The sequence below is a fragment of the Haplochromis burtoni genome, unplaced genomic scaffold, assembly GCF_018398535.1.
Source record: "Haplochromis burtoni strain Fernald_Lab_line unplaced genomic scaffold, NCSU_Asbu1 Contig_567, whole genome shotgun sequence".
In the NCBI taxonomy this organism is placed as follows: Eukaryota; Metazoa; Chordata; class Actinopteri; order Cichliformes; family Cichlidae; genus Haplochromis; species Haplochromis burtoni.
This window is the reverse complement of record NW_024582928.1, coordinates 66765-80453: the sequence shown is the minus strand read 5'-3', so window position 1 is coordinate 80453 and position 13689 is coordinate 66765. Positions and strand designations below refer to the sequence as shown.

General features: G+C 38.6%; 1 protein-coding gene across 4 annotated transcripts; it reads right to left on the bottom strand.

Moving 5' to 3' along the window:
* Window positions 1-746: 746 nt before the first annotated feature.
* On the bottom strand, window positions 747-12313 carry LOC102291619 (microtubule-associated protein RP/EB family member 3). Of its 4 annotated transcripts, none has more exons than XM_005947957.3 (8): window positions 12193-12313; window positions 7764-7830; window positions 7272-7399; window positions 7044-7189; window positions 6353-6512; window positions 4686-4816; window positions 3814-3960; window positions 747-2253 (listed from the first exon to the last, which is right to left on the bottom strand). In XM_005947957.3, the coding sequence occupies exons 3-8, from the start codon at window positions 7390-7392 to the stop codon at window positions 2185-2187; spliced, it is 774 nt and encodes a 257-aa protein (XP_005948019.1). In that variant the 5' UTR covers window positions 7393-7399; window positions 7764-7830; window positions 12193-12313; the 3' UTR covers window positions 747-2184. The 4 variants fall into 4 exon arrangements, with proteins under 4 accessions (XP_005948019.1, XP_005948020.1, XP_005948021.1 ...); XM_005947958.3 differs by having other exon boundaries at window positions 7272-7396; XM_005947959.2 differs by lacking the exon at window positions 12193-12313 and adding an exon at window positions 12067-12186.
* Between the last annotated feature and the right edge of the window lie 1376 nt (window positions 12314-13689).

Sequence of the window (13689 nt, the reverse complement as noted above, 5' to 3'; positions counted from 1 at the left end):
ACTATGTCCAGTATGTGAGCCTGTAAATATTTGAGGAGGCCGTTCCCTCATTATTTCATCTCAGATTAAGCCGATAAAAGATCTGGAGTTGATTCAAACTGTTGAACTTTTCACTGTAACTTTCAATATGAGGTCCAAAGAGATATCAATGCAACTGACTGCTTGACTTCTACGGAGGTGCATGGAGGCAACATTTAGCAAACATGTGCTGGGCCTGACTGTTGTGTGTGATGTGATCAGTATGCTGCTGATTTGCATAAGCAAAAATGATGTAAATAGAAAACGCTGCTCCTAATGAATAGAAAACAGGAACTACATGAGACTGTGGGGTCTCTGAGTAGTATACTTAACAGCCACGGTGTAGGACTGATCCTGCACAGGTCCTTCATCCCGACAGCAGTCAGGCTGTACCATACCCAGACAGGAGAAATACTGTTTAAAAATGCATGTATATTGTTATCATTCCCACTGCGCTTTATGCACATATAAAAAAGTAAAATCTTGGTGTATTTTACTGTATGTAGAAACCATGTGTGCATAGTACAGTATTGTGGCTATTTTGTTTACTATTTTTCTTATTTATTTTTTTCTATTTTTGTTTTTTTTCTATTATGTCTCTAATTTACCTTTTCTTGCTGTCCCTTGTGCTGCTGTAACAAGGAAATTTCTCCAGTGTGGGATTAAATAAAGTCTATATCTCTGTAAAAACACGGCAGCAGACAGCACACAGTGATGAGGTCTGTTACTTTTCTTGAAACTCATAGCTTTATTTCATTCCAGCAGTAAATCCAAATGATGCAAGTTTATCACACAGCTGCCATGGCAAGGTGAGAGAGGGTCTGATGTTCTCTTCTCTCAGACTGATCCAACTAATGGCAATCACACTCAGCCTGGCTGTCAATCACAAAAAACAAACCTTTAATTCCATGGCAGCCATTGTGGTGTGTTAACGCTATGCGACTTATGAAAATTCAATTAAATACAACAACAGAAGAGTAGTGATAGCAGCTAAAATGTTTAACTCAATTAAAACGGTCAAACATTAGTATTTAGTAGTGTCCTCTATAGTCTTCTTTTTTACATTTGTTCATTGATAGAATTCAAAGCCTGACATTTAAATAAGTTTAAACTTATGCCTCTGACTTGGCCACTGAAGAAATCAATGCAAAGGAAACAAAAAAAAACAAGTCTTTTTCAACAAATCTACAAAATATAAAATTGCATCTTTCTGTGTCGTTCTGGCTGGAGCCAGTCACTGCATGTTGGCATTTTGGATCATTTCAGTCAGCTTTTTTTGCTACATTTAGTGCAAGACCTTCAGTTTCTACAAACCCCATCTTGTGTTTTTTCAGAAACTGTTTAGAGCAGATTAAAAAATATAAATAAATAAAAACATAAATACATCTAATGGCTCCTAAACAAGCTGTCTGGACAGTTTCATGAGCAAACCCTTTGTGCTGGGACGACTTAATGAATAAAAACATATCTGTGATGCTTCACCTCAGAATGATTACTTTTTTATGACATACATGTGAGCATTTCAGAGTCTGTGATATGTCTGTGTTGGCGTTCACATGTGTCATCGTGTGCAGCATGCATGCTGCTCTCTGGATAGGCTTAACGCCTTTTTATAATCTCACTTTGAGCCACTTCCAGCCAAAATCTTCTAAAGCTGATCACATTATGTGGAAAACATTGTGTGGTTTCATGTATAAACTTTTGCAGAGAACCCTGATCAATATGTGTGTCTGTGTGTGGTCAATCAGAGTGCATGATGGGAGAAAGTGACCTGACTCATCAGACAGATTCATAGCACTCCAGAGCTGTTTGTCATCTCACTGCTGTTAACTATAAACCTGCGACACACCAGCAGGATGAGAAGCCCCGCAGCACAGTTGTCCCATCAGGTTAGAACAAGTCGAGTAAGCCAAGCCAGGCTGCTGGGTCCGAGTCCAGACCGGTCCGGGTTAAGCGTCCTTTACTAGTAAGAGTTTGGAAAGGAAGTGAGGCTGTACAACAAACATGTTGTGAGATGGACAGCCGTGGACAAGACAGGCGAAGTAAGGGGAGTTTGTAAAATGTAAACTAATTAGAGGGAAAACAAAAAGGGGCAAAAATGGCAATTAAGGTCAGATTAAAGGGAGGTGGAGGAGTGGTGACGGTGATAAAGAGGAGAGGAAGATTTCAGTACTCCTCGTGTTCTCCTCGTGCTCCTTCATCAATTTCATCATCTTCTGGTGGTGCAAATCCCTCCTGGAAAAGATAAGATCAGTGTTTCAGACTTTACCAGCTGCAGGTCATCTTTCATAAGTTTTTTGCTACATTTCTTCATAATCTCAGTATTTTTAAAGATTTCCTCCTTGCAGCAATACATTAAAACACATAGCTGTTCACTCAGATGTCTCTGTACCTCACTGAGGTGCTTTATTGCTTTACTGACAGGCTGATTTCTAATTTTGTGGTAATCTAACCAGATTTAGGTAAAGGCTGCAAAACGCTGTATAGTCTGTGTAAATAATCATCTTACATCGATAATTTTTAATCCTACAACTGTTTACAACTTGCATAGTTCCCATTTCTGTATAACTGTATATCTCAGATTCTGTAAAGTTATTTATTTCATATTCTGTATAGTTTTTCATATTTATATCCTGTACATAGCTTGTACTCACTACAGCCTGTACATACTTATAGTTATAGAATATTCACAACATACTTCATACCGTGTACATTATAACATACCATAATAGACCCATTTCTGTAATATACTCACATATCTATATTATTGCTAATATATATTGTAATATATCTATATCACTAAAGCACTTCTGGATGGATGCAAACTGCATTTCGTTGCCCTGTACCTGTGCATGTGCAATGACAATAAAGTTGAATTCTATTCTATTCTATTCTAAAATCATGAGATACGTACGGCAGGTGGAATATGGGATTTTCCTCGTAATATTACAAACACACTTTAAATAAATGTATAATTCATTTTTGAATCTTTCTGACATGGGTCTTGTACCATGGAAAGTACAACCATCACCCACCTCCACTCCCTCGCTGGTCTCCACTCATAAAGCACGTAACAAAGAGTACCAGAGTACTCTTGAGTTTGTCCCAGCACCTCACCCCTCCTGCCTCACACTTGCTAGCTTTGGGGAGTGCTTGAAAAGCACTCACAGAGAACACAGAAGGTCTGTGATTTTATGCATCTTGTGGTTTAATTAGAGCCATTTTTGGAAGCAGTGACAAGCTGTCCTCTCTTGTGTCTTACTATTATTATGTCATAGAAGCAGCTGTAGTTTCAGATGTGTCAAAGGTCTATGCTCAGCCACTGTTAGCATCGTACCACATGCCTGAATCTAAATGAACCGTGTCACAGTGATCAAACAAGGTAAACAAACTGGACTTTGCTCATGGCTCAGATCAGCCTAAAATGTTTAAAATTCCATAATCAGGAATTCAAGGAATTATAACTGGCTCATTACCTGAAAACATGTGCATGACTGCAAGCAGTGTGGAGCATGTAACTCTGAATGCAGGCTGGTGAACATTTGACTATTCAAATGTTCACCAGCCTGCAGATGACATAAATACTGTATGTGATGCCTTCAGTAAAGTCAGGGGATAAGGAATTAATCTGAATACTGTGGGAAATAAATGTTCTAACAACCAACAAACATATCGTCTGATTTCTTGTAATATCTCAAGAAATTTTATGAAAGCCTGAGACCAGTCCACCCCCCCAAATTCCTGGTCTGTGCTGTAATTGCTGAATGTAAGTAAACATTTTTGGCCTGTATTTACCTCTGTAGCATACAGGATGTCCATGATTTTGTTCAAAACTGGGTTGTTTTCATTCTCCTGGCAGATGAGTTCAATGTCTCTCAGCTTCCCAAAGTAGAAGTCCCTCTCCTTCTCCAGCCCGTCTACGGTCACCTTCAGATCGAGCAACTATGACCAGAAACAACCGTGGAAAAAAAACGATGAGGGAGGCAGCTGAAACAACAATGTTGTTCAACAATAAAAACAAAGAAATAGAAGACACAAAAGAGAAGAAATTATATCATAACATGCTCACAAAGCTGCAGCGTTTTAAGGAAAAAAGCTACATATAAATTTTGTGTACTAATGTCCACAGTCAACTAACAGGATGTGAAGATTTGTTGAGCTGGTCACATCAGAACCTTTTCAGTGTTTTCAGCCTGACTTGTGTGAGTCAGAAAAACATTCCAAAGTTAAATTGTTGTACCACTCTTGCATTTTTCCCACCGACACAGTCCTGGTACAGAAACAAGGAACCAGCTCCAAGACTGGTTCCACTGCCAAAAAGGTGGCAGCACAAAATTTCTATGTCCAAAGTTGAAACTATTGACATGTGTAGCTATGAGAGGGACACTGCAGAGTGACTTAAGAGATTTCCATCCAAAAGTACTCCTGGGTCTGTTAGTGACTCTGTGTCACAGAGCAGATCAGCAGAAATGTGGGCTGGTTCATAAGGAGTAGTAATCAGAATCCAGCACCAGTACTCACACTGAAAAAAGAAATCTGGAAAGCTTCCAAACCACTACCAACTTCATTAATGCTGAAGGGTTTGAGTAATTATGCAGTTCTGATGTGAGAGCTGCACAGGACCTCTGTTACAGGGTTTTCTTGAAAAGTTATCAGGGCAGCGGTACCTGCTGGTTGAGCTCTATGAGCTCAGCGTCTCCTCCATTACGTGTCACAGGAGGGTTCCTGCGGGCTGATGCTATCTGCCTCTGCGGGGTGGGGACACTCTTTGGTGCTGTGGGAGATGTTCTCATGGGGCCTATATGAAACAAGCACATATTTACATATCTATACATCTATTTAGTTGGTCAGCCCCTAAGTATGTCTGAGTATTCACAGCAAAATCCTTCTTGATGTAAGTTTACTAATCAAGAGCTATTTTGATAATATCTTGTTTGCTAATTTTGCTAAAAAATACGATAAGATCCTTTTAATTCCCCAGAAAGTTCTATTTTTACAAAACATCACATCTCTTAATGGCTCAATCCAGAGTGGTGTTTGTTCAGTAAATCTCATGAGAGCACTGAACACATACCATGCTAATTCACAACATTGACTGAGTAAACCAAAGAAAAGGAAACAGTACACATTTTTATTTTAGCGTGTAGACACCACAAACTGCCATGAAACTATATTGTGCATGCATCAGTGAAACAGCATGACTGGCTAATGTGTTTCCTGTTTCACCTGGTAATTGGTTCTTTGTGGGCAGGGCTGGGACATAATCCTCCCATTTGTATTCAGGATACTTTAAAGGCCACATGATGTTCCACTTTGAGGTATATTACTGTCAGTTAGTACGCCTCTGTTTTTAATGCTTTGACTCACTACAAAATACCAAACCTCAGAGAACACGGGCTGCGCAGCTCTGATGTTTAACAGCTTTGAATCAGAACTCAAGTCCATACACTCACCTGCCACTTCATTAGGTATACCAGTTCAACTGCTCATTAATGCTAAAAAATAATGAGCCAATCATTGGAAGCAACTCAGTGCATTTAGGCATGTAGACTTCATCTACTGAAGTTTAAATTGAGATCCAAAGTGATGAAGAAAGATGATCTAAGTGACTTTGAACATGACATGTTTTTTGGTGGCCGATGGGCTGTTATACCATTTCAGAACTACACATTTCAGAAACTGATCTACTGGAATTTTCCCTCACAACAATCTCTAGAGTTTACAGGAACTGGCCTTAAAAAGGGCAAATACTGAGTCAGTGGCACTTCTCTGGATGAAAAGGCAGTGTTGATGTCCGATGTCACAGTAGAGAGAATGCCTAGTCATAGAACCTCGAGTCTACAGCAGCAGCAGAAGACCGCACTGGGTACCACTGCTGTCAGCTATGAATAGGAAACTGAGCCTATTCACAGGACAATAACTTTACGAAAGCAGCATTTTTCAAAGATTGGAAAAATACTGCATTCAAGAAGCTTGACCTACAGTCTTAAATATTTCCTTAAAGTTTTTCAAATTATTAATGCTGTAAATGCAGAAGAAATACTAAAATTGTAATATGAGAGTCGAACTACTTAATAGGAAGGAGCTGGCAGACAGATAATTAGAGCCCCTAGTGCTGTCCACAACCAGCCAGGATAGAGCACTCCATAAACTGAGTAACACACTGCACACACACATGCTGCATGGAGGGGATGTTACCTGAGCGAGTGGGTCTTTTAGGTTTATGATGAATAGGTTTACCTGGGTTAGAGGTGGGGATGTGGTAGCATGAAGATGTGAGAGAAGTAAAATGAAGGGTTTAGGTTCACGCACAGCTGACTATGTCGTGTTGTACCTGGATTAGGTGGAGGCGGTGTTCCTTCCTGGCCCTGCCGTGTGAGCAGAGGGTCGTATTCTTTCCCGTCATAGTTGGCATCAAAAAACTTCTTAAACCACTGAAGGAACTCAAAATTGTCCTGGAACTTCCCCTTCACCAATTTCTCCACCGGGATGATCTGAAATGTTTTTAAATAGCAGGAGAAAAACATTCTTGAAATGTCAGAAAAGGGAATCTTGGGATTAGATACTCCAATAACTGTCATTTTGGGGTAACAGCAGCCATCTTTAAGATGATCTGCATGTTATCACCTTGCTTCCTTCTGTCAAGGTAAATGATCCTAAAAAACTCACATTCGTAATAATAGAATGACAACTTTAAAGACAACTTTATCTACAGTACAGTTAAAAACAATTTAGACTGTGCCACAGTACTTTAACTGTACTGACTTAAATAGTAAACAGAGTGGTTCTTATATACAACGTCACTCAAGCTGTTTTAGCTATGCTTTTTCTACTTAAACATTCGTACTCTGATGGATGCCTCTAAGAGCTTAGGGTTAGTCCAAGTTTGTGCAAAGTTATTTGGCATGTAGGCTAGAGCAGCAAGGGATGAGCCACTAATATAAACTACTTATAACTAATATAAAAGTACAGATATGACACCTCGGATAATAAGAACAAACAGCAGTTGGTTTCCCTGTTCCCACCTTGTCAACGGTCATTCTCTTGAACGCAGCCTGTAAGACCTTGAAATTGTGGATGTATTCATGTTCCAGTTTTGCGTTGAACTTGACTTTCTTCAGTAATATGCAGCCTGGAAACAGCATGTCCATGAACTGGCAGTAAGCTGCGCCTGAAAAAACAGAACAGGAGCACAAAGTCAAGAAAAACATTTATTTTAATTTGAAGCTTTTTCTCAAGAAGTGTGTGTTTACCTGTACACAGCTGCTCAATCTTTGTGTAGGTGAGCTGCAGAGAGTCGTTCACCCACGCCAACATGTCATGGCGACTCAGGTTCTCTATGGTCATAGAGGTGGAGTAGACATTCACCGCCATCCTCCTGCTAGGCACCCACAAACACGCAAGCACATGTAAAGATATTAACATCAGTGTAACATCTGAAGGCTCCAGACAATCTTTTTTCACTGACACATAAGCCTGATTAATCTATGAAAATGTGTTTATATCTATATAAAGTAAAAGTAAGCGACTCCACATAATGAAGAATATGTGTATCCAGGAGCGTGGCAAACAGGAGCGTGTTAAATGACAGAGAATTCATGATCTTTTTTATTTTATTTACCTTTTTTTTTATCACCATTTGGTAATTTTGAATAACCTATTACATCTTTATCTTCATGTTTTATTACGTTTATTTAAGTTTGCATGCTTTGTAATAAAACATATGGGAACACACATTTACTCACCTGTGCTGGGTGTGTGTTGGAGCGTACTGCTGAGAACTGGGTTGTGCTTGACCACTTATACAAAGACCTGGAGACAGAAACCGGAATCATGTTCAGTATCAGCTCGGTTACAGTTTATACTTCACATAAGGTAATCATCTACTCAAAAGTGCTAATTTAACTGTCTGGGGACATGTTTACGTAAGTAAGTTTTAGAATTATGTTGAAACACTGAAATTGACCAAGTCACAATGATTTAACCCTTTAAAGAAAATTCAAAACCAACAAAATATAGCAACATTAAGGTCTTTAGTTCAAGCTGACCAAATATGAAATACATGTGATTAAATCTGTTTGCTGATTTCTACTAAAACACTGAGAAATTCAAACTGGCTGACTTCTTGCTGAGTTTAGGGCACAGCTCCTAGATCCGTTTTTTTTTTACATCTTTGGATATTTGAGGTGTTTACATAATTTCATAAACATATGTGAAACACTGTGGTGTGGCTACTTTATTAAAATGCTGTAAGTGAAGCTACATTTTGCACCCCAAACATGGGAGACTCAGTTCTGACGTAAATATGTGCAAATTTCTGAGGTCTCAAACAAATAATCAGTGAAATTTCAATAAGAACATCTTATACAATAAAAACTAAACATAAAGTAGAGTAAACTCTTAATAGAAACTGACTGAAACCAAACTGAATGCAAAACAAGAAAATACATAAACTGCAAAGTGCAAACCATAAAAATAGGTCATGGAGGTTTACCCCTCGCCAGGGTTACAGAGGGACATGCCACAGAAAACCTGAGGCCGGGCCTCTAATCTCTGCCCAGTTAATCCTGTTAGCTCAGGTTCAACATGCTCTGCCCATCGCAGTTCAGACCGCCTGTAGGTGCATCAGACAAACATAAAAACCAACCCAGCAGGGATGCATCACACTGACAGGTGAGATAAAGAAAAATCCAACAATACCACAGCATTTCCTGTGAGCTGACGTCCTCCAAAATAAACACAATACAGGATGTTGTGCTGAACAATCACTTCCTGACTGCAGCCAGTGAATCTGCCAAATATTCCAGTATTTCAGTGTCTGAACAAAGAGTCCTCAAATAAAACACTACAGTTCAGCTACTCTGTGAACTCCAAGCAGTTAAATAATGAAGTCTGCTCTATGACTTTTTCAACTACCCATGATGCAAAGCTGACAGTTATTCAAACAACTTTCAGGTCAATGCGACTGTTCAGGCACATTATTCAAGAGTGACAGGGTACTACAACAACTCACAACTGTATTTATTTCTTATCAGCACAGCAAAAATAACACCCAAGCTGGCCACAAGTTTCAGGTCATATAAGGACACGGATTGTCATGGATTTTCAACTTAGTAGGTTTTTAGAACCTTTTTTCTGGATCACACTGGTAGGTGATGACAACGTGCAGTGATGTGAAAAAGAAGGTTTTCTCAGGAGTCCTGTGAAAAACTAAATACACTCAGTGATTCAATAGTCTGTAGGACTACTTTAAGCACTTGAAGTAGCTGTTTTCTGTCTGACTTTATCAGTCTCTTACATTGCTGTAGAGGTATTCTGGCCAAGTCTTCCTTACAACATTGCTTTGGTACATTGAGGTTTGTGGGCATTCATCTATACACAGTTCTGTTAGATCCAACCACAGTATTTCAATCAGGTTTGCGTGTGGACTTTGATCCACTGATTGATTCTTTTCAATCACTGATTCTTTTCTTTTTAAGCCAAGAAAATTTATAATATATTTCTACCTAATCCATCCTTAATTCCAGGGAAGATACTAACTACGCTACTTTTGTTCTTACATTAAACTTATGCTGTGTCACTGCTAATACAGCGAAATGCTGCTGTTGTTGGCACCTTGTTTCAGTAGATTCACACTTCAGATTAGGTAATGTGTCATCAATGACAGTAGTTCATTGGAAAAGAAGGAAAGAAAATTATCTTCATTTACTAACACGTATAAATGCTGCTACTTGCAAGCTACAAGCAATAATAACACATTGTTTCGATTTATTTTATACCACCAGAAATATCAATATCACAAGTTTTTTTAAGCTATTGTGACATAACCTTGAGCCGTTGTCACACATCCCTAATACGGGGGGAAGGGGGGGGAGTACTATATATTCAGGATATAAGGTGTGGAAATGAAGGCAACATAAAACAAATATCCAGAAATTTCCAGAGAAATGTCCAAGTCAAACCAAAAAAAAATCCCACAACTCCCTTCTATTATAATTCTAATTTCCCTAACACCATCCACACATAACAGCCAAATGTTTCTGGAATTATTTCACTTGTTGAAGTCAAATATAAATTTGGGTCTTCTTTTAAATGTTATTAGCATTTTATGTTGATAGGAACACAGGGTTAACACTTTGATAACCTTCAGATTAAATGAAAAACCATCAAAATGTGAGTACAGACTGAATGATAAATTATTCAGCTCCTGATTGTGTTTTGCTTTGTGTAATGTTAGTTTTGGAGACTCTCTACAATATAGACAAAAAAAACTATGTTCATAAAAAGTGTAACCGGACCAATGAATTTGACCCAGCAGCACTGAAACACTGTAAAATACATATATAATAATTTTAGATCAAAGCTCTGCAACTGAACAGTCTTCATTATTGAACATGATAGCTGCTCATGATCACGATGACAAACAAACCACATCAATAATTATAAAAGACATTTTTGTTTTTCAGACTAAAAGTAACATGGGAAATTCAGAAATTACTCTCAAAAAAGATAACAGATTGAACGTGTTAGTATAACTAATCAAGGACCTTTCTCATCCAGCAACAAACGCTAATAATCAACAACAAATAAAATAAAAAAATACTATAATTTACAGATTTTTAAAAAGGCAATTTTTGAGTGTTAAAAAAATTGGTTCTATAATACCTTTCATACATGTGACAAGATCTCCAACACTACTGACTGAAATGCAGCCCAAACGTGACAGAGCCTCCACCATGTTGTACAGATGGCTGTAGACACTCGTTGTTGTACCTCTCTCCTCATTCTCTTTTGTAAATATTGATGATGATTTGAAACACAAATTTTTAATTTGGACTCATCACTACATGCGACCTACTGACACTAATTTTCAGTCCTGTTCTTGTGTAAGTTGGCATATCTCAGCATTTTCGCTCAGGTCCTGTGTCAGGTCTTTACTGTATTGTTTCCTGTTTCTTAAAAATGCTGTTCATCTGCTGTAGATAATTTTATAGGCCTACCACTTCTACTTCATCTTCCACTAATCCACTGTACTCTGATTTTCCTTTTAAAAAGCACACTGTGCACACCATGGTGAGATATGTCAAGTTTTAAGCAAGGGAATCACCTTGCTGGTTCAAAAATACTATTTATGCATATGTTATATTTGGTATTTTACACAGCTCCAACTAAAGACATGATGTGTGCCAGTAAAAACTTGCTTGGTTTGTCCTGATACATTTTCAGATTTATTGTAAAAAATCGTTGGCTGACACAGCTGTCCTCTCTTTTTTTATTAATAGAACCCATACATTTAATGTAAAGCTTAAATTAGCAAATATTTTTCTATTATACATTTAAAGGGTTAATTATGAAGCTACTAATAAATCATGCTGATAGATTGACCTATAAAGTGAGAGTATTTTTCTTTTTTTGGTAAAGTCTGACGTACTGTCGGGAAATAAACAAGAGTAAATAAATAAATAACAGAGAATACAATTTACTAATTAAAAGAAGATGTACTAGTTAAAATTGACTGACAAAAAATTCAGACTTACAGGACACTTCTACTTAGTTTGAAATAATATCGTATTGTAGCAGTCATAAAGAGCTCTTTGTCAACAGGTTTTTAATCAGATAAGGGGCTCAATCTGATAAAAACTGTATTTCTTTATCAGCAGAGGTAATTTTGCATTTTATAGTTTGATCTAAGCAGGCTATGAAAAGTTTGGTAATGCAATAGTTTATAAACCATGGTTTGTTGGACAGTTAAGGGCTGAACTTCGTTCACGGCTCGGTGTTTTGACAGTTGACGTTACAGGCGTTTCAGCGCTGCTCAGACCGATCAGCTAGCTCCCGGCTAACTGCTCGCCCCTCGCAGGTTTGTGGTGGGGCTCCGTGGGTGTTTTGTTTGGCTACTGTTGTTTTAAATAAGCAGTTTTTCCAGCTTATTATATTTCCCTACACTTGTATCCGCTAACTTTAACACATCCGAGCGTAACTGAAAACGCGACTTTTACAGGCTAACGTTACCCCCCTCTGGAGGCCTTTTCGATAATACACACGCACCTTACCAGCCAACGACTGGCTGTCACCTACGGGACGGTTGGAGTCTTTATCCCGTGATAAAGTGGTTTAGACAGCACGGACTGGGCCGTGCGGAGGGCCGTTTTTAATAAAGTTCTTGTTACTCACTGAAGCTACCGCCGTCTCTCTTCGCCGTCCCGCTGCTTCTGCTGATGGGCTTTCCGTTGCTATAACCCCGACTGTCGCCCAAGCAAGTTGCGCGAGATTGCGACCCACTAAGCCACCGGCAATGCGCATGCGCGATCCAGTGTCTACATTTTTACAGGAGTTTCGGTGAAACTGTGTCCACTGAGCGGCCATGATGGAGACGGACTCTAGCAGCGTGACTGCGGCACAGTATTTTTTTCTGAAAGAAGCGCTCACTGTGGCATTTAAACATTGTATTCACCCTGTTGAACTACAGTCTAAGTGGGTCTGAACTATGTAAACACATAAGAATTTTAGTTCGAGGATAAGAGAAATCAATTTAAACCTTATGCCTATTAAACTGACTTCTTAGAAAGAGCTAGATAGGATAGAAACTATAAGATGTTAATTTCGTTCTGATTCATCCTGTACATGCCCAATTCAGTTACTCTATCACATGTGAAAAATTAGCACCCTTTGACAAACACAGACAATTTAAGAAAAAAAGTAACAGAACTCTGTGTTGAATCATATCTGTTATTAATCTCTGTCTCTCTTCCACAGCATGTCTTTATCCTGTTTTCCTTCAGATGGCCGCCTCTCCCTGAGCCTGGTTCGGCTGGAGGTTTCTTCCTGTTAAAAGGGAGTTTTTCCTTCCCACTGTCGCGTGCTTGGTCGTAGGGGGTCATATTATTGTTGGGTTTTTCTCTGTATCTACTGTACAATATAAAGCGCCTTGAGGTGGCTTTTGTTGTGATTTGGAGCTATATAAATAAAATTGAATTGAATTGAAATTGAATTGAATAGTCGAAAGAAGATCTTCACAAAGAATTAACAGAATACCTGATGAGGGTTGCAGATGCATTTTATTGACTATGGCCATGTGAGGTAAGCCAATAGGAATTGATAGAGGATAAGGTAGGGAAAAGTTAGAAATTTGTAATGGTGGCCATTTAAAATATAGTATAGCAGAAATACTAACATTTTTTGTGATTAAAATTACAGGTAAAAGAACTGTCATATCAGCTTGCAGTGAAACATGGATGTAAATATCCAAAGTCATTGGACAAATCTTCGAGGACTGGGCCAGAAAGATTCTCAGTAGGAAGTATAGTGGAAATAAATCAGGATGGATGCAAGAAACAGAGTTCCTCATCTATAGTTGAAGCACTTTGCAAACCACACCAAGGTCAGCCGTAAAGAAAGTGATTCTTCCCATGGATAACCACAGTTCACACCTGCTAACTGCAGCCATTGACTTCTGCAAGAGCAATGGAATTGCTTTGCTTACATTCCCCCAGAAGCTTGGGTTAAGTGCCTGTCCTGTACTCTGTGGGCTCATGAGGCCTGCACTCAAAGGGTGCCATACATCTGTCATCACTATGATTTTGATAGTGATTAAAAACATGACACAAACACATACAGTGCAGTTGATGAAGCTGGTGCACAACTACATTTTTTCAGCTTCATTATAATGTT

Coding starts and splice junctions, on each gene's coding strand:
- LOC102291619 (XM_005947957.3), bottom strand. CDS start 7,392: ATGGCGGTGAATGTCTACTCCACCTCTATGACCATAGAGAACCTGAGT. Junction 6,513..7,043: donor AGAGAATGACCGTTGACAAG/GTGGGAACAGGG, acceptor AAAACATTTCAG/ATCATCCCGGTGGAGAAATT. Junction 3,961..4,685: donor TCATAGAGCTCAACCAGCAG/GTACCGCTGCCC, acceptor TTCTGGTCATAG/TTGCTCGATCTGAAGGTGAC.